This window comes from Muntiacus reevesi, chromosome 7, assembly GCF_963930625.1.
Source record: "Muntiacus reevesi chromosome 7, mMunRee1.1, whole genome shotgun sequence".
Lineage (NCBI taxonomy): Eukaryota > Metazoa > Chordata > Mammalia > Artiodactyla > Cervidae > Muntiacus > Muntiacus reevesi.
In genome coordinates this window covers 8099262-8119502 of record NC_089255.1, presented here as the reverse complement: position 1 = coordinate 8119502, position 20241 = coordinate 8099262, and the positions used below count along the sequence as shown (strand labels likewise).

Genomic DNA, 20241 nt, shown 5'->3' with positions numbered 1-20241 from the left:
TCAAGCAAACCTTCAGGTTTATTAATAGAGGTTATACACATTTTTTAAAAAGAACATAAAAACAGTGATGTAATATTTTATAAGTACACACTGATAATACAGTAATGGGTCTTATTAAGTCAGATGCATTTCAATATAAACAGATGCATTTCAATATTATTAGTACATACTGATAATACAGTAATAGGTCTTATTAAGTCAGATGCATTTCAATATAAACATCTCAATATTAAGTCAGATGCATTTCAGAATAAACAGTGACAGTATATCTTCACTAAATTAGATAAAATGAATACAGTAACTAAATTAATAAAACAATGTTAACTTTCACTTACTTTACAATACATATTTTTATGTAAATTATTCAATGGCATTTGGAAACAGTTTTTTTAAATAGGTAAGCATTTGTCTTAGTTTTCTATTCTTTTTGTTTAAAATGCCAACATTTTTTCATAAGGAAAAAAGATATATATCAACGTTATTTTTAATTATTTTGCTAAATACACAAGGATATTCTGTACTTGATACTCATCATAGGGTTAAAAAATGGCTTTTAAAGCCATTTCATTAACTCTTAAGAAAAGTGAATGGAAAAAATGGAGAATACTTGCCTAGATTTCAAAGTCAATTCCATTTCTTCTGCCATTTCTGACATAATTAATGCTTTTTTAAAAATCTGATTTGAGCATGTACTGAACAAAACTTTTGTAAATAGTGTCTAATTAAGTCAGACTGAAGGACTTACTTTTTTTTTTTGAAGGACTTACTTTTTATCCTTAGTTGATGTTTTAGTTTATTTTTTCAATCTTTTATGTATAACTTTGCTTTCATGTTGATATCTAGACTGATGATTATATTATATACAGAATTTATAATTATCTTGCTTGAATAACACTGTAATAAAAATCTTCATATTCTGTTACTGAAGGACCTATTTTTAAAAACATGCTTCTTGTAATATATTATGTTTTCCTCTCAAGTTATAACCACAGGAAGCAGTAACCCAAATGTTCAAAGTTCTTCACCCACCAGGCTTGATTATGTGGAACTTGCTTGGTGACATCTGGCTAAAAGCACTTCTTTACATACTGATGCATTTCTTTAACACTTGTCGCACTCCACGTGTCGGTCCACTTTGTTATTCTCGAGAGTAGGTTTCAGTCTGACTCAACTGTGTTTGCCCAGCACGCATGCGTGCCTAGAGCACACGATGACTGTCCATGTTTGCTATATAGCTGCTTTCAGCTGACAGTGACCCTTGCAGACTAACTGCCAAAAGCAAACATGCCTTCCTTCTCCATTCTTAACAGAGGCAGAGAAGTCTTTTACATTCATCCTCTCTTGGGATGGCACATCCTACTCCACCAACTTCTAATAAACATGATAAGCTCACGGCCAATCCTTGAGGGAATCCCAGCAGAGGACAGCAAACACGTGGCCCGGTCTTGTGCCTACCGCCTGGAGCCCTTCATCTAGGGGAGGGGGGCAGGTCGCTTTGAAAGCCAACCTCAGGTCACTGGTGGGATCTGTTCATTCTCAGTTCACACAGGTGGTGTGTAAAGCAGCAAAAATGCTACCCGAATCATCTGTTTTCATCCGCTTTAATAATTTTAAGAATTCAAACTTTGATCTATTTAACAAGAAAAACAAAAAAGAACTTTCTCTACACACAGCTAGTACTAAGCCTCATCCCTCAACAATTTAAACATTGCTGTTGAACAATTTAAAAATACATTTATTTGCAAAAGCAGTGCAAGTCCAAACTGTAGAATCCCTCACTACTGATGGGCTTCTTCAGATGTTCCGACCTAAACTCTGCATGTTAAATCAGAAAATCAGAGTTTATTTCCATAGTCTCTGGTGAAAAAAGAGAGGGTTTCAAAGTACCTATTCTATACTGTACTGCAAACGATATAAGTACATGTGTATAAATTCACACTATCCATCTATAATAAGTCATGTAAATATGAAAACAGAGACATTTAGTTCTTGTGGTAACAGGGGCAATACTCTCTTGGAATAATGTTTTCTACTCCTGTTACTTTTGTCTGTAACTAACAAATATACAAGCTTTCATTAGGGAGACATGTAAATCACACATTTGTTGTTTTGCATGGTAAAGGAAATATTTTTTTTTTTTGTCAGGGATGAAGTCGAATCCTCAGGTGATTTGCTGTTTTAACATTTTCCTTTTAACTGACTGTCGGCCCCTTTTCCTAAGTTAAGAGCTTCTTGTACAGGCTGCTACTCAGGTTGGTGGAGCAGGTGTCCAGTTTACTTGGCATCAGCTGCCCGCTGCTGTTACAGCTGCTGGGATCTGCACTTTCCTTGCAGCGTAAGATCGCCGAGAGGTGCCTCTGGCACTCCGAGGAGGCATAGTAGTATATCAAGGGGTCGATGCAACAGCTTATGCTGCTGACACAGACACAGAGGAGGTAGGCAAAGTAGGCAGCCTCTGTCACGGAATCGGGGGAGAGGAAGGCGTAGTGGAGAAGCAGGAGGACGTTTGTGGGTCCGAAGCAGAGGATGAAGACGCAGAAGACAGCCGCGGACAGGAGCAGAGCCCGGGACTTCTTGCTCTGGTTGGCAACCGTGGAAGAGCTGAGGCATCGGATGATGGACACGTAGCAGACCGTGGAAAGGACCAGCGGCACGAAGAAGAAGGCGGCGGCCAAGGCGGAGAAGTAGTAGGAGTAGTAGCCTTCCAGCAGCGTCTGGTTGAGCACGTCGTGACAGGTGGTGATGTTGAGCTCGGGCACCCGGGCGGCCTGCTCCTGCAGGAGGAGGGGCACCACGCCCGCGATGGCCATGGCCCACACGGCCAGGCAGACGAAGGAGGCGCGCCGCAGGGTCCGCCAGGACAGCGACTGGATGGGGTACACCACGGCCAGGAAGCGGTCGACGCTGATGGCCGTCATGAGCATGATGGAGGCGTACATGTTCCCGTAGAAGGCCGCCGTGACGAAGCGGCACAGGGCCGACCCGAACCTCCAGTCGCTCCCGGAGAAGTAGTAGCTGACCTTGAACGGGAGCACACACGCGAAGAGCACGTCGGCCGCGGCCAGGTGCAGCATGTACACCACGGCCGGCTTCTTGACCTTCATCCTCAGGACGAACACCAGCGCGGCCGCGACGTTCAGGGGCAGGCTGACGAGGAACACGCCCGTGTAGACCGCGGGGACAAAGACAGTCAGCCAGGCGCTGGTCAGATATCCCGAGGCCGCACTGGAGATAAACGGAAGGGGCGACTTTGGAGGAGGGCTGCTTCTGTTGCCTGAGCTTAATCTCTCTTCTGTGAATTCACCTTCACTCGAGTCCTCGTCATCGTGCAGTGGGATTAGCTCATAGCCCTCATCGTGATTCCGGAGAAAGAAGGACCGGGGACCCAGAGTACCGTTTGTTGCTTCTGACTCTGAAAAGGAAAACATTCTTAAATTAATTAAAAAGGCAAAAGCGGACAAAGGAGGGAGTACACTTGACTTTTGCTTTTGGTCTTCCTCCTGGGAGAGTCGGTGGTAAAGAGCAGCTGAAACTCAAGTGGATGACAGACGTTATCTGTGTGTGTGCGCTCCATTGCATCTGGCTCTCTGCAACCCCACGGGCTCTAGCCCGCCAGGCTCCTCGGTCCTTGGGGATTTCCCAGGCAAGAATAATGGAGTGGGTTGCCATTTCCTTCTCTAGGGGACCTTCCCGACCCAGGGATCGAACCTGAGTCTCCTGCACGGGCGTGTGGATTCATTACCACTGAGCCACCAGGGAAGCCCAGACTTCACCAGGGAATTAGCTAACTCAAGATAATGTACCACATTTTGTTCTGGCACAAGCAAATGTTTTTCAAGCTCTGCTCCTCGGAGAGATGGAGTGAACCACAGGCTTTCAGAGATCTCTCCTGCAGATATCAGGACAGGCCGAGTACAGGCTGATGTGAAAGGAAAAAGCCGTGACTTCTTTTCTATGCGAGTCACTGTCTATATAAACAAATCATCCCAGGCTCTGTGACTTCTCTTTCCTCCATAGGCCTGCAGGTATACTTTTTTTTCCCCTCCATTTGGTTTGTGGCCACAAACCCCTTGAGATCCATTCTCCCTCATGGAAAAATCAACACAGAAAGTTGAGGGAACATCTTAAAGCTTGTGGAACTAGAGGTGACTTCGAGCAAGATTGCTGCTGCTGCTGCTGCTGCTAAGTCGCTTCAGTCGTTTCCAACTCTGGGCATAGATGGCAGCCCACCAGGCTTCCCCGTCCCTGCGGTTCGCCAGGCAAGAACACTGGAGTGGGTTGCCATTTCCTTCTCCAGTGCATGAACGTGAAAAGTGAAAATGAAGTCGCTCAGTTGTGTCTGACTCTTAGCGACCCCATGGACTGCAGCCCGCCAGGCTCCTCCGTCCATGGGATTTTCCAGGCAAGAGTACTGGAGCGGGGTGCCATTGCCTGCTCAGTGAGCAAGACTGAGGGGACCCAATTTCCATGACAGTTATCCAGGTGATAGAAGCTCTTCTTTACTAGCTTCAGCTTGTTTACAAAGTAGAATGTCCCAAATCTCTCATCATCTTTGGGTCCAAGCCGCAGTCCCTCAGGTTGCTGTCTAATAAAACCGCAAGGCACCTACCACTTGAGTCATCTTCCCTGTCTCTCTCCTCAGTAGGTCAGTGGAGCAGCACCAGTTCTAGGTCAGTGCCTCCCTCAGCTCAGTTCCAAAATGCCACATGCATCCAGGCAGATGCCAGGCCAGCAGGCTCTTCTGAGTGTCAACCAGAAATCACCATAAAGGCTCTGCTGCAAACATCCTTCCTTTATCCACCAAAACATCCACCAAAAACATCCAGTGGAAAGTTCATCACAGAAATGCAGCATTTAGCTGCTGGAACTCAGCCAGCTTTTGCTTCCCGGGAGTTGCACTGTCATTCTATCACTGAGGAGGCTTGGGCAGAGAGCTTTTGTTGGGCTTTGGGGAGCTGAAGAGTGGGGACAGAAACCACAGGGGGAAAAGGATGAGGCTTCTATCCCTGGGGGCGATTACCACAAAGGCTGGACACACACGTCACTCAGAAGTGAGGTCAGGAGAATGAGAACTGGCTGGAAATTAGATAAGTACAGTGAATTTTCCTGCTTTCAGTTTTATTTTTCAGTAGTGGAACCTTCCTGCAAACAAAAACTTACACAGAAAAGCATGATGCAGTAAAAGAGATAGTGCCCCTTCTGGAAGGTCCTTACCAGACCCAACCATCCCCTAGACCAAAATTATAGACGCTGGATTCCTTTCCTCCCCCAAATCAATGACCTGAAATTATGTAGGTTCACCATCGTGTTGGGGAGGGAAGGGATGGGTCTTGAGAGAAAAGATGGCAACCGGTGGGTTTCTGGCTTTCAGTGGCTTTTAGCTTTAGAGGAGGCCAAAGCCAGTGCCGTGAAAGACGGCTGAAACTCAAATAGAAAACTCATAGTCTCTGTGGCCTGAAGAACTAGAGGACAGAGTTCAGGGCAACCACAGTCATTGGAAACTAGGAAAGAATCCCAGAAAAGAGCAAGTCGGAGGGCGAAGGAGAGCTGCAGATTCCAGTGTAACTTCTGCCCCAGGTCTGAGGCACACTCAGGGGAGATGTGAAGCTGCTCTGCTGGACTTAAAAGAATGGAAGTGCTGTTTGAGCTTTTTTGCTCAAGAGGAAACGGTTGCAGTTTGAGTTCAACCAAATTAACTGTCTGCTCAAGCAAAAACAGCAACACTCAGAGAAATAAGACAAAATCTTGAAAGTTTACAGCAGGATAATGTTCACCATACAATTAAAAATCATTCGCTATAAAGAGAATCATGAAGGTGTGACCCAGTCTCAAGAGAAAAGGACAATCAATGGAAACCAATCCCAAGATGGCTCAGATGTTAGAACTAGCAGATAAGGATTTTATTTTATTTTTTTTTATCTTCCCTCTAGTTGAGGCACATGGGCTCAGTAGTTGCAACTCGCGGGCCTCAGCATGTGGGATCTTAATTCCCCAATCAGGGATTGAACTTGTGTCCCCTGCATTGGAAGGTGAACTCTTAACCCCTGGACCACCAGGGAGGTCCCGCAGATAAGGATTTTAAAGGGTGTGCTACAACTATGCTCCATGAGGGAAGAGAAAGATTTCATTGAAATGAATGAAGAAATAGAAAATAGCAATGAAACCAACCAATGGAACTTCTAGAACTACAAAATAAAACACAATAAATTGGCATCTATTTCCAAAATGAAGAGCAAACCTAGAATGGCACCAAATGATACACAGTAGAACAGGGCCTGGTACCAAAAGCCTGAGGTCAGATGACCTCAGCAAGAGCACGAATGGGTCCCCTGAGGATAAAGAGTTGATCTGTCCCACGGGAAGAACAAAAATCTGCAGTGATGAGCCTGAGTGTACATAGATATCGAGGTTGTTCCCCAAGGGTGGGAAATAGTTCCTACTTAATCTCCAAGTCTCTCTAGTACCCTGCCCCACAGCTAGCAGGTGTGGTCCTTAAATTGGCTTTTATTGATAGATCTGCATTCTAATGCTGGCTGTACCCTGATGGCTCAGCGGTAAAGAAGTCACCTGCAATACAGGTGACGCAGGTTTGATCCCGGAGTCAGAAAGATCCCCTGGAGTAGGAAACAGCAACCAACTCCAGTATTCCTGCCTGGGAAATCCCATGGACAGAGGGGCCTGGAGGGCTACAGTCCGCGGGGTTGCAAAGAATCAGACACGACTGAGTGACTGAACAACAACAAACAACAACTGGCTCTACAGGAGTCACTTACCTCCTCTGAACTCAGTCTCAGGATCGTTGAAACGGGAAGATCCAATACCAGTCTGGCCTACAAATCTGACAGCTTGGAGCATCCATCACACATGAAATAAGGATATATGTTCACTTTGTAAACTTCAAAAATTAACCAGTGTAAGAAATTATTATCCTTCCCCATCACTTCAGTGTGCTCTCAAAACAGTTGAGAGCAAAAAAAAGCAAAAAAATTAAAATGGAATCTGTGTTCCTCTTCCCTCCCTCAACATATAACCATGTTTAGTTTTTCAATTTGATGAGGGACATGAAGAGGCTGTAAGGTACAGAGCCCCAGTACTCAGAGCTGTAAATCAAATTTCAAATTCACAACCTCTTCCTCAAGGATCACCTCCCTCCTCTTGCAATGCATCTTATTCGCTCTGTGTGTCTTGATCTGGTCACGTGGGAACCAGGCCCTGGTGCAACAGCCCCTGTGGGAAGTGAGGCTACCCTGGAAGTCATGGATGTGTGGGAAGTGGAAGAAAAGAAATGAAAGAGTTCGAGGACTTTAAGACCACAAAGATATGTGTCCCTAAAAATGCCGACCCACAGGAACCTTAAAAGAACATGACTTTCTGCTGCAGAAAGCCCTCTGGGGGCCTGGCCAGACTGAGGACTCGTCATGTCATGTATAGAGGGGAGAAGAGCTCATGCGTGCATGTGTGCAAGCCACGTAAGCGTCCAGATGTGACCTAGAGGGGTGACACCTGGAAAACTACTGAGCACGCACTACTCAACTCCTAGATGCTGTCACTTGGCCTGAAAATAAAAACTGTCATTAATTAGGCTTTGCGCTGTAGCTAGTCTTGGTTGGCCAAAAATTTCGTTTGGCTTTTTCTGTAATAAGGCATGGAAAAACCCGAATGAACTTTATGGCCAACCCAACATTTTGGGAATCAGTATTTGTTTTCAAAAATTTCTTCCCTGGCTTGGCCTTCTTCGGCAGTATGGTGTTGATGACAGAAACTTTATACCCACTCGAACATGACATTTTTATAGGCTGGAACCCAGGAAGAATGCATAATCCCTTGATTAGATATCATTGCCTAAGGTGTCACCTTTTCTTGCCACCACAGGTTTTGATATTTTGGCCTTTATGGGATTACAAGATGTCAGCAAATTTTGTTTATTTAACTATATACCAGCATTAAAGAGAGAACAAAACCAATTCCAGGTGATTAGATAAGTCCAATTAGCTTGTGCCCCTTGGGCTGAAATTTGAGTTTGGGAATCTTGCTTTTCCTTTAGTCCTAGGTCAAGGAGAAAGTGCCTGTCAGTGGACCAAAAACTCCTGTAACCATCTGTGTTTTTATTGGTAAGTTATGGCTTGGAAAAAAAAAACAACTAGGACAGGTCCTAAAATTGATCCTCATATTTGTTGCAAAAGTTTCACTTAACTTAGGTTTCTTTAAATGGCTCTAGAGTAATTTTGATTGTTGAACATAGAATATTGCTAATGAGTTTAAATGTGGACTCTCTAACTCTGGAGACTTTTACAAATCATAAGTCAGGAACGGCAGCTTTTTTCTTTGACAAGATGTGACCTAGAAGCAAAGTGGTACCCAGATGTTCTCTCAAGGTCCCTCATGATCCTGGAATTTATACCATGTCAGCCTCCAAGAATATGCCAGCTTCAGTTCTGACTCAGAGCTTTGGCCTAAAGGGCTCACCCTTGGTGGGTTAAGAAACCAGAAATCCCAGGGCCTTGCCTACATTCACAGAGAAGGATAGTTGTACCCTGCACTTCTCCACCAGTGACTCGACACTACAGGCTAAAGAGAAATAAAGAAAGGGGTGATGGAAGAATGATGGAAACATACTAACTCCAGGCAGAAAACAACATGAGTGGGATACTCCACAGTCTCAGATGGAACCACGCATCATGAAAAGAAGTGCTCCTTAAAGAAACTGCTGGTTCTAGATCTGGGGGAGGAAATGCACAAGACGAGCCCTGAATGTCTTCAAAGAACATCAGGGTCAGGTCAGAAAGACTCTGAAGTCAGTCCAAGGGCCCTTCCCAGGGGCAAAGATCATTAAGAGAATAATGACAGAAATGCATGGAAATATGGGAGAAATGCCATATTTGTTAAGATCTATTAGAAAAGGCAGAGAAACCAGAGATCAAATTGCCAACATCTGTTGGATCATTGAAAAAGCAAGAGTTCCAGAAAAACATCTACTTCTGCTTTATTGACTATGCCAAAGCCTTTGACTGTGTGGATCACAACAAACTGTGGAAAATTCTTTAGGAGATGGGAATACCAGCCCACCTGACCTGCCTCCAGAAATCTGTATGCAGGTCAAGAAGCAACAGTTAGAACTGGACATGGAACAAGAGACTGGTTCTAAATTGGGAAAGGAGTATGTCATGGCTGTATACTGTCACCCTGCTTATTTAACTTATATGCAGAGTACATCATGAAAAATGCTGGACTAGATGAAGCAGAAGCTGGAATTGAGATTGCCGGGAGAAATATCAATAATCTCAGATATGCAGATGACACCACCCTTATGGCAGAAAGCAAAGAACTGAAGAGCCTCTTGGTGAAAGTGAAACAGAAGAGTGAAAAAGCCAGCTTAAAACTCAACATCCAGAAAACTAAGATCATGGCATCTGGTCCCATTCAGTCAGTTCAGTTCAGTCACTCACTCATTGTGACTCTTTGCGACCCCATGGACTGTAGCACGGCAGGCTTCCCTGTCCATCACCAACTCCCGGAGTTTACTCAGACTCATGTCCATTGAGTCGGTGATGCCATCCAACCATCTCATCCTCTGTCGTCCCCTTCTCCTCCTGCCCTCAATCTTTCCCAGCATCAGGGTCTTTTCCAATGAGTCAGCTCTTCGCATCAAGTGGCCAAAGTACTGGAGTTTCAGCTTCAGCATCAGTCCTTCCTATGAATATTCAGGACTGATCTCCTTTAGGATGGACTGGCTGGATCTCCTTGCAGTCCAAGGGACTCTCAAGAGTCTTTTCCAACACCACAGTTCAAAAGTATCAGTTCTTCGGTGCTCAGTTTTCTTTATAGTCCAACTCTCACATCCATACATGACTACTGGAAAAACCATAGCCTTGACTAGACGGACCTTTGTTGGCAAAGTAATGTCTCTGCTTTTTAATAAGCTGTCTAGGTTGGTCATAACTTTTCTTCCAAGGAGTAAGTGTCTTTTAATTTCATGGCTGAGGTTACCATTTGCAGTGATTTTGGAGCCCCCCAAAATAAAGTCTGCCACTGTTTCCAATGTTTTTCAATCTATTTGCCATGAAGTGATGGGACTGGATGCCATGAACTTTGTCTTCTGAATATTGAGCTTTAAGCCAACTTTTTCACTCTCCTCTTTCACTTTCAAGAGGCTCCTTAGTTCCTCTTCACTTTCTGCCATAAGGGTGGTGTCATCTGCATATCTGAGGTTATTGATATTTTTTCTGGTAATCTTGATTCCAGCTTGTGCTTCATACAGCCCAGCATTTCTCATGATGTACTCTGCATATAAGTTAAATAAGCACAGTGACTATATACAGCCTTGATGTACTCCTTTCCCTATTTGGAACCAGTCTGTTCCAAGTCCATTTCTAACTGTTGCTACCTGACCTGCATACAGATTTCTCAAGAGGTAGGTCAGGTGGTCTGGTATTCCCATCTCTTAAAGAATCTTCCACAGTTTATTATGATCCACACAGTCAAAGACTTTGGCATAGTCAATAAAGTAGAAATAGACATGTTTCTGGAACTCTCTGGTCCCATTATGTCATGGCAAAACAATGGAAGCAGTGACAGGCTTTATTTTTTGGGGGGGGCTCCAAAATCACTGCAGATGGTGACTGTAGCCATGAAATTAAAAGACGCTTGCTCCTTGGAAAAAAAGTTCTGACCAACCTAGACAGCTTATTAAAAAGCAGAGACATTACTTTGCCAACAAAGGTCCATCTAGTCAAAGCTATGGTTTTTCTAGTAGTCATGTATGGATGTGAGAGTTGGACTATAAAGAAAGCTGAGTGCTGAAGAATTGATGCTTTTGAACTGTGGTGTTGGAGTAGACTCTTGAGAGTCTCTTGGACAGAAAGGAGATCTGACCTGTCCATCCCAAAGGAAATCAGTCCTGAATGTTCATTGGAAGGACTGATGCTGAAGCTGAAACTCCAATACTTTGGCCACTTGATGCGAAGAGCTGACTCATTTGAAAAGACCCTGATGGTGGGAAAGATTGAAGGCAGGAGGAGAAGGGGATGACAGAGGATGAGATGATTGGATGGTATCATCGACTCAATGGACATGAGTTTGAGTAAACTCCGGGAGTTGGTGATGGACAAGGGAGGCCTGCTGTGTTGCAGTCCATGGGGTCGCAAAGAGTTGGACATGACTGAGTGACTGAATTGAACTGATGAGTTCATAAGTATGCTTCAGGGAAAAGAAAACCTTTTTTGGTCACTTTTGGAGGAAACGAGGCGATCCAGTATGAAAATTGGTAAATAAAGGCCAGATTCAGCATTTATCTTGCCTTTTCTATATTGAAAATATTTTGGGGAAGCCAAACAGTCAATGAAGGAAACTTCTACTTTATAAAATAATCCCAGCTTATAAACACAGAAACAACGACAGATTGAGAAATGCATCTTGAAGTGCTCAGTGAAATAAAATTTAGTCCAATGATCATCAGTCTCTTAAACAATGTGAGGTGAAAGGCTAGGTGATAGAAATTCTCTAATACCTGGGTCACCTGACAACACCTGAGTCCACTGCGCAACCTTAAGATCTCAAAAAGAGAGACGGGACTTCCCTGGTGGTCCAGGGGCTAGGATCTGCGCTCTCAATGCAGGGGACCTGGGTTCAATCTCTGGACAAGGCACTAGATCCCATATGCTACAACTAAGACTGGTGCAGCCAAATAAATTCAAAACAAACAAACAAGTGATGTAACAGGTGTGTACACAACACCACTAGGTCAGGCAGTCTTGGAGAAAAACCGAATAAATCAGGTTAAGCCTCCAAGTGGACCATATTACAGAAAATGCATAGGAGAGAAGGGCATTTGAACACCCCCGCTGGATAGGGCCAGTATGTAATAGGAAAGTCTAGAAGAGGAATGACCCAGTTTCTCTGGCACAGAGCCTTGAAAAAGAAGCGAGGGAAAACCATTACAGATTAAAAGAGACTTAAGGATATGTCAACCTAATGCAACAGCGGACCTCATTTGATCCCGATTCAAATAAACCAACCCAAAAAGCATTTATGAGACAATCAGTGAAATGTGAACACTGACTGAACAGTTCACAATATTAAGAAACTGTTGTTCCATTTCTTTAGGTGTTATAACGTCATTGTGGTTACATGAAGAAAAGAGTTCTTATCTCTAAGGATATATAGTGATATATTTACAGATGAAAAGATACCCATGTGTCTGGGATGTGCTTTAAAATTGTCCATTTGGAGAGGAGAAAAGTGAGGATACAGATAAAGCATACAGGGGGTAATTATACTGACCACTTTGGGTATCTTTGAAAATTTCCATAATGAAAAGTGAAAAATAAAAGAAGAAAAACACTTTATGCACATTTACTAGCCACCAAAAACTAAAGACAACAGCTTTCGCTTTCGTTTCTGTTCTGTTTTAGTTTTGAAGGGGCAAAGGTCCTTGAGTGTTTGTGTGAACACAGCTTTACACTGAGACAATTCATGTGATACCAGTCCTTCCAAGGCGTTTCTGGACTGTGGAGGGGCGTGGACAGGAAGAACACATTAGCTGAGCACTTTGTGCTCGATATTTCACTTACCCTATCTCACGTACTCTAGTATTTTTATGAGATAAGCGTGATAGCGCCTATTTTACATGGATGCACAGAGAGGCTAAGTAACTAATCCAACGCCCCACACATAGAAAGTGGAGGAGCCAGGAACTGAACCACATCTGCCTGGTTCTAAAGCTCATGCTCTTTGAACACCACTTATCCTGTCTCTTCAAAAAAGTTGTGAATTCAGGACCTATTCCTGAAAGAGTACGTTTTTCTTCTCTAGCATTTCACCAAACAAATGAATCTGCCCACCCTTCGGAACTATATATAGCAGGTGGGACCCGGCCCCCTGAGTGAGTTCGGGTGACGATGTGCATGGCTGTTGCTTGGGAATCACAAGTCCTGCTGACCTTGGCGACACACCAACCCCATGCCAACAACCAGTCCGGACAGACGGGATGGATGCAGTAAGACACGTTCAGGATGACACAGAGAAAGAGATGTCTAAAACACTGTCTCAGGTGAGGCAGAAGCAAGTGAGTGAGCAAGCAAATGAACAAAATGCTCTGCTGAGGAAAAGCCAGAATCAGAGTAAGCTAAGCCCTGACTGCAGCCTGAAGATGAGGCGGCCCCCGCCCCTCCCACCCCCTGGAGCAGGGATTCTGCAGGGAGCATCGTGAAGTAAACCTGGGGGGAAGCCAGGGGCGCAGGGGTTACAGGAAGCAAGGCCAACCAGAAACGTAAACACCAGAGTACCCAGCACCACGGCAGGCACTGAAATGTGTGTGGGGGCCTTTCCTGAAGGCCAGGGCCCGACTCAACTCGTGGGGTCAGAAGACCAGCAGGGTCCCTGGGAAGACTCTGACCCTGGCTCTCCCCATTCCTCCAGGCCCATTCTCCACCCGGAGGGACGGGCTCTGAGCTCCAGGCGTGGGGATACCGGATACCGCTCTCTACAAGATGCTGAGCTGACAGACGGCGAGCTGACAGGAAAACTAACTTACAGTAAAGGATGTTTATGATCACCAATTTCCCCAGAACCAAGTGTTACCCCACCCAAGTCCTACTGCAGCTTGTAAACCCGAACTCAAACAAACTACGTTCTAGAGATGATAGAGACTGTCATAAACAGCACTTCCTGGAAAGCAGAACTCTTCTCGTAATGCCAGATAAGCTTCAGTTCTGCAAACGGCAGAACAGCATGCTGCATCTGCTGCACTAATGTTTAAATGATGGTAGAGACTTGACGGTGTTTATGAAATCAATGCACAGGACTGTAACAGGCTTTTAAAAAGACAGAATAATGCAGAAAATGTCAGAAGGCATAGCACGTGGTCAAGGTGAGTAATGGATGGGAAAACTTTTATTACCGTACACTATGACTGTCCATGGGCATTTATTGAACATACAGGCAGCAACCGTGTCATCTTGTAAAGCATATTCCTTAGAGTTCTACTGCTGGTTAGCAAAAAATATTGGAAAAGGCTCCTTTATAATACCATAAAACCTGACTCTTAATCCACTACAGACTTGAAGTGTAAGTAGATGAGATTAGGTCCTTTCCTGAAGTTCAATAAAGTTGTTTTGCAGTGCAAATTTCAGATTGTTCCTGTTATTTCCAAAAGCAGGCTCTTTTGAAAGCAAATAAAGGCCTGTAACGGCCTGGTAAGTGGCAAAACATCACTGGATGCCTTGGGATGGAGTAAAAGGAGGCATCACTTCATGGGTTTTTCTAAGCACCATCCCAAGCTTAGGCCTTCCCTGGTGGCTCAGATGGTAAAGAATCCACCTGCAATGAGAAAGACCTGGGTTCGACCCCTGGGTTGAGAAGTTCCCTTGGAGAAGGAAATGGCAATCCAGTCCAGTTTTCTTGCCTGGAGAATCCCATGGACAGCGGAGCTGGCGAGCCACAGTCCATGGGATCACAAAGAGTGGGACGCGACTGAGCACACACATCCCAAGGTCAGTGTGGGAGAGGCTGTCTGGGGGACGCTCAGGCTAGACAGAGAACTACGTATTTTGACAGTTTTGGGCATAAGCATGAGACGTGAACGGCAGAATGAAATAAACCACGAAGTAGGGAAACAAACAGAAAATTCTCAGTGTCAAAACTGTGAGTCCTGGATACTGTCATCCTAGTAAAAGTAAACCAAGGCCGGAGTTCCTGATGATCCTTCTGGGGGTTCTGTGAGTGCCCCACAGTAAGGGGGATGCAGTTCCCCAGATACAAAAGGCTGCACATGATATGATTCCATCCGTATGTGGAAATACGCAGAAGCGGTGAACCCCGAGCAAATCGGTGCTGCCAAGAGCTGGAGGCAGGGGACGGGGCTGAAGGCGTGATGGTGACCGGCTTTCTTTCCGAGCTGATGAAAATGTTTTGGAACTAGACAGAGGTGGTAGGTGTACCACACTGTAAATGTGCTAAATACCACTAACTGTAAAGTTAAAAATGGTTAATTTTATGCTATGTAGATTCTACCTCAATTTTGTTTAGTTATTTTTATATCTATAGAGTTAGTTTTGATACTAACGCTATTTCCCAGTGTGGTCCTCTTCATTTCTTCTGGTGGATTCCCACTGTCATAGAGGGGCAGCCCGTAACTCTAATACATCTTCATTCTGTGCCCCTCTGCTGGGCTGCGTGTGTCAAAGAAAGATCGCACTTCTGTGTCACATGCTCAATTGCACAATCTTACACTGTTTAATGCAATCATTGAAAAGTTCCTTTCACTCATTTCAATTTAATCTTTTTATACAGTTTTGAAAGGTTACTTTCCATTTAAAGTTATTACAAAATGTTGGCTACATTCTCTGTGTTGAACAATACTGACCTCAATTTTCGAAGCAGAGGAAGACAGAAAGGAAGGAAGGAGGGAGAGGAGGAAGGAGGAAGGAGGAAGGGAAGGAAAGAAGGGAAAGAAGGCAGGCAGGCTGTTTCAAGGGAAAAGGAGGACGGGTGTCCAGAATGAGAGGGTGAGACGAGAGAAACGCAGGGTCCTGGGACTCCAGGGTCTCGGCGGAACTCCAGCTCAGGCGCAGCTGAGTCCGTCTGCCACGGGGACAGGACAGGGGTGACCTGCCCGGGAGTGGGGTGAGGGGCAGCAAGGGCCGCGGACAGGCGGCTGGGAGCGGGCTGCAGGAGGCAATTCAGGGCTATAGAGACCGCAAGTTAGGGCTGACAGCACACTCGTCTGCTTAGACATAAAAGGTAGAGAAATGCTGAGCTAGAAAGAAGGGAGGGCAGAGACATGCTGAACTGGAAAGGAGGAGGGAGGGCTGGAAGGGCAACCAGCGGGGATGAGGTGAGAGGATTCCTGAGGAAGACCAGAGCCTCAGTACCTGCCCTCACACGAAGGGATGCAGCCTGCGAACACAGTGCCCCAGTCGCCAGGGACTGAGGAGGGCGGGAGGAGGAAGAAGTCATTTAGATGCTGGGGTAGAAAACTGCTGACTCATAAGAAACTTGACCCTCAGAGGCTCCTGCTTGGCTTCAAGCAGCTTCACTGTCTCGTTTTCTGCTGGGCGGAAGATCACAGCCTCTCAGTAACAGCCAATTAATCCACACATTCATGACGGAGATCTAGTCACAGACTGCCTTATCATCTGCTTCAGAGTAAAGGCAGGATACCACAATCGATGCATCCACGTTTACTAAGCACCCCTGTGTGCTAGACCTGGGCTCCCAAGCCAGCAGGGCATAGACTCTGCCTTCCAGGATCCTGGGACACACAGCAGGATTATTTCTCTGCTGTCAGAGGGGCTGGAGGGTCTGGATGGCTTCCTCGTCATAGTGGACAGTAGAGAAAACCTGCACTTAGCCAAAAAGGCCTGTGGTCAAATCTCAGTTCCACTTGTAAATGCACTTGTGACTTAACCATTTGAGGGCCTCAGTTTTCTTACCTGTAGAATGGGGATGCCATCTACTCAAATGGTGGATAGAGGAATAAGTAAAATAGTGCCTGTAATGTATCTACGAAAACTGTTGGCTAGAGTAGGTTCTTGACATAAAGTAGCTGTTTTTAATTACATGTGAACATGTGGGGTGTGGGAAGTGCCTTCTGACCAAAGAGGAATGGCCTGGGGACAGAAGCTAGAGAAAGCATAGCTCCCAGGAGGTGGAACTACACAGTGGGGGCTGGGTGAAGTACAGGTAATGTAACAGATTATGTAATAAGGGAGGCTCAGTAATAAGGGAGGCTAGGCAGAGGCTGGGGACCCGCCTGCAAGGGAAGGGGCACCTTCGCCTATGCTAAGGAACTGAGCTTGACTTTGTGGGTAGGAAGGCAGTACACGGAATCTCCCACCCGACCCCCTCTGCCACAGTCACCATCAGCTCTCTGGCACCTTTTACTCTCCAGACCTTTATAGAATTGACAGACATTACCTCTAGGACACTGACACGCTTTGATGAGGGAGTCTCACTCATACTGCTCGGACAAAGGAATGTAAACTGGTTAATGAACTCAGGAATTTCTCAAGTATCTGCTGAGTGAACATCTGTTCTAGATGCCAAAGGGATAAATGGAAGTTTATCATCTTTGCTGGGGGATAACAGACCCACAAAGTGGAAAAGCCACTTTGCAGGAAAAACCAAAACGAGTGGGGACAAGAAGTCTGAGAGTGCGTTGAGAAAGCTCAAACTGGTGGGCAAGGCTTGTCCTGGAAGGATTTCCTATGGCTGGGGTCTCGTGACTTCTTCCATCAGATACAGGTGGTTAAGACACACATTGTTTATAACTGCAGATGCACAGTGATAATAAAAAGCAGACCTATTTTTGGTTGATTTTATGGGGCTTAAAACTCTCCAAAGACAAGGTCCCACCTATTTCTTGCAACCAGGATCCCCTCCTCCTTTTGAAATTTACGTACACTGCCTCTGAGACTTAGTTTCAGAATTGGCAAAAGGGGATAAACACGTGAGGGGGAGAAATGAGACCATGTGTAGTGAAAATGCCTCTAGGCCCAGGGTTAAACACAGAATACAAACTTAACAGGAGTGCCTTTTCTTCTCTCATCTTTTCTTCTCTCCCTCATAAAGTGCTCCCAGAATCCAGGGTAGATGAATTGGCCAATGTTATTCAGCTCTATCTATAAGAGCATCTTAGCATGCACCATGCACGTTGATGTGTGTAACAACGTGGGGAACAGCAGTCTGAACTTCACTCCCTAACAAGAGGCCGAAAACCTTCCTAGGGAATCCACTGCGAAGAAAGGGGACACAATGGATGCAGCATCTGTATAAACCTCCTCTCTACCGCACCATCCAAATCTCAAACAAAAATCTGTTAAGAGCACATCCCAGAATAAATCTATAAAGTGATATCTGACATCAGTGTCAACATATGCAATTTTTCAGTTCTCTGCTTTTCCAAATGTCACAAGAGATAATGTGCATGTTATCCACACCCACGCCAGAAGTTGCTGCAAAACTCTGGGCTCCTGTGTGGGCCTCTCAGTGTTCTGAAAAGCATCACCTCCAAACTCACCCAGAGCAAAGATGGAGAGGAGAGAAAAAAAACACTTTCTGTGGGCTTGTCACCTCTCTGTCTCCAACTGCCTGTATTCCTTCCAAGTTGTGAAACAATAAGAAGTACACAATGTCTCACAGATAATAAGAAAAACAGCTACCATTTGTTACTACGTGGAATAAAAGAAGTGGGTCTGAAAGCTTACAAAGTTCTATCGGTATAAAGAAATAAAAGCATTTCCCCCCTCCCTTTCTATCTAGGATCTTTCCAGGCTAAAAACAACTTTTCTGCTCTGTTGTTTTTTTGTTTTTTTTTAAGGGGGAGAGATTGGAAAATGCATTTATTTGCTCGGGCAGCAGATACTTAAAAAATACATGCAGGGCACAGTAATAGCTGTATTCTAGGTGAGAAACCTCCATCTCCCAGCACATCATAAAAGGAAATGGTTTCATCACACAGGGGCTGAGGAAGCCGGCTGTGAGGAGCTGGATTGCTGCCTCCACTCACTTGGAAGGCTGGGTCCTAGGGAACAAGCAAACAAAGCCTGCCGACCACCGCCTCGTGGCTATGCAGTGACCACTCGGCGCCCCGCGCCACGACCACCCCTGATACAAGGCCTTGCCTGCGCCCGGCGGGGCGGCAGGTCCTGATTCTCCAGCGAACGGGCCACGGGACCAGGCTTTTCTCTACACCCCTCTCCTCGCCTTCAAAATGTGCAAGAAAAGCCGTCTGAACAAAACAAAACCTCAGCGGGAGCGGCTCTCCACCTCATCTTGGGGGAAAAAACACACCCGGATCGGCTGCTGGTGGAAGTCGGTGCTGAGGTCCGGGCCGAGCCCGCCGCGGGCTCCCGCAGAAGGGGCGGTCAGGGGGAACCCCCGGGGTCCCGCGGAGGCCGGGCGGGAGGGAAGGCCGGGGCCCGCGCTCACCTGTTCTGGGGCCTCGGGTGCGGGCCGACACCAGGGGGCTGCAGAGACCGAGCCCCGCGGCCCAGAGCAGCAGCCACCGCGGCCCCATTGTCCCGGGGCTCCGCGCGCTCGGCGGGGCCGGGGCGGCGCGGCTCGGGGAGGCTGGCCCTCCGCCCGGAGGCTCGGGCAGCACGCGCGGAGTCTAGAGGGCGGCCGCGCGGGCAGACAGAGCGCTCGCCTCTGGGCCGGACGAGGCGGTTCGGGCGCGTCTGGCGGCGCCGGTCGGGAAAAGGGGCCCCGGGGGCGCGGGCGGGGGCGGGGCGCGCGAGCACCGGGCTGGGAAGGGCGCCCCCCGGCGGCCAGTGTGCGCCTCGGCGCGGCCGCCGCCCGCCCGCCCGCGGTCCCTCCGCCGTCGCCGGGCCAGCCGGGGCTCGGCGCTCTAGCCGCCTTCTCTCGCGCTTTGGGCCGCCCGCCCCGCGGGGGGAACCCGAGTGAGAAGTCGTTTCCTCGGCTCGTCGACTTGGGCCCGCGAGCTATCAGCCGCTCACCCGGGGAGCACGGACTTGAGCCGAGAACCTCGGGTCAGGGCCGCGCCCCAGGGCGCCGGCCCCGCGGCCCCCACCAGCCCGTCCCTCCCCGGCCCGACTCCGGCCGAGCGCTGCGCCGCATTGGGAAACACGGGAGCTTGGCCCAAGTGTTGAAGCGACTTGTGCTTTTGTAACTCGGGGTTAGTGGATTTGAAAGTTTATACTGTAGATACGGGGTGGCCCGCGGATGAGAAGAAGCTCTTCGCGTTGAACAGAATTTTTGACGCTTCTTACTTGCCTTGATTTCGCTTCTTAGATATTTCATAGGTCGGGCACTTAGTTCTTTGACACGCGGGCTGCGAGTGGGTAGGGAATCATCCGGTCCCGGGAGCCGCCTCTCCGCCCTGGCTCTCGGGCACGGCTGCGGCTCTTGGCTCCAACCCGAGCTCAGCGGAGGCGCGCGCCGGCTCCACCTGCGCCGCGGTGCCGGGAGGCGGGCGGGCTGGGCTTTCCCCGCGCCTCGTGAGCGCCGAAGCGCCCGGGAGACTCACAACTTCCCGGGTTTGATAGAGTTTGGCCAAATTCAAGGCGCAGGGCGGAGACCCTGGAGCCTCTGGCCGCGGGCCCCCTGGAGGACGAAGCTCCGCGGGCAGCAGCGGGCCGACGATTTCGTTTGGAGAGCCTATCTGCTTGCTGAGCGCGTCTTTCAGACCGCAAAGGGAAACGGGTCCCCTCAAATGGCCCTTTCTGAGAAAGTTTGCCCGCAGCTCCTTCTCCTCCCAGATGTGGGGGTGTGTTCTGCACCCTG

At 47.1% G+C, this 20241-nt stretch overlaps 1 protein-coding gene across 1 annotated transcript; it reads right to left on the bottom strand.

Moving 5' to 3' along the window:
* Positions 1 to 19181, bottom strand: F2R (coagulation factor II thrombin receptor). Its single transcript, XM_065941382.1, has 2 exons — positions 18928 to 19181; positions 1 to 3412 (listed from the first exon to the last, which is right to left on the bottom strand). The coding sequence occupies exons 1-2, from the start codon at positions 19013 to 19015 to the stop codon at positions 2217 to 2219; spliced, it is 1284 nt and encodes a 427-aa protein (XP_065797454.1). The 5' UTR covers positions 19016 to 19181; the 3' UTR covers positions 1 to 2216.
* Between the last annotated feature and the right edge of the window lie 1060 nt (positions 19182 to 20241).

Bases quoted from the DNA above. Each gene is read 5' to 3' on its own strand.
- F2R (XM_065941382.1), bottom strand. From the start codon at position 19,015: ATGGGGCCGCGGTGGCTGCTGCTCTGGGCCGCGGGGCTCGGTCTCTGC. The intron at 3,413-18,927 runs GTGAGCGCGGGC...TTTCCTTTTCAG, and splicing joins CACCCGAGGCCCCAGAACAG to AGTCAGAAGCAACAAACGGT.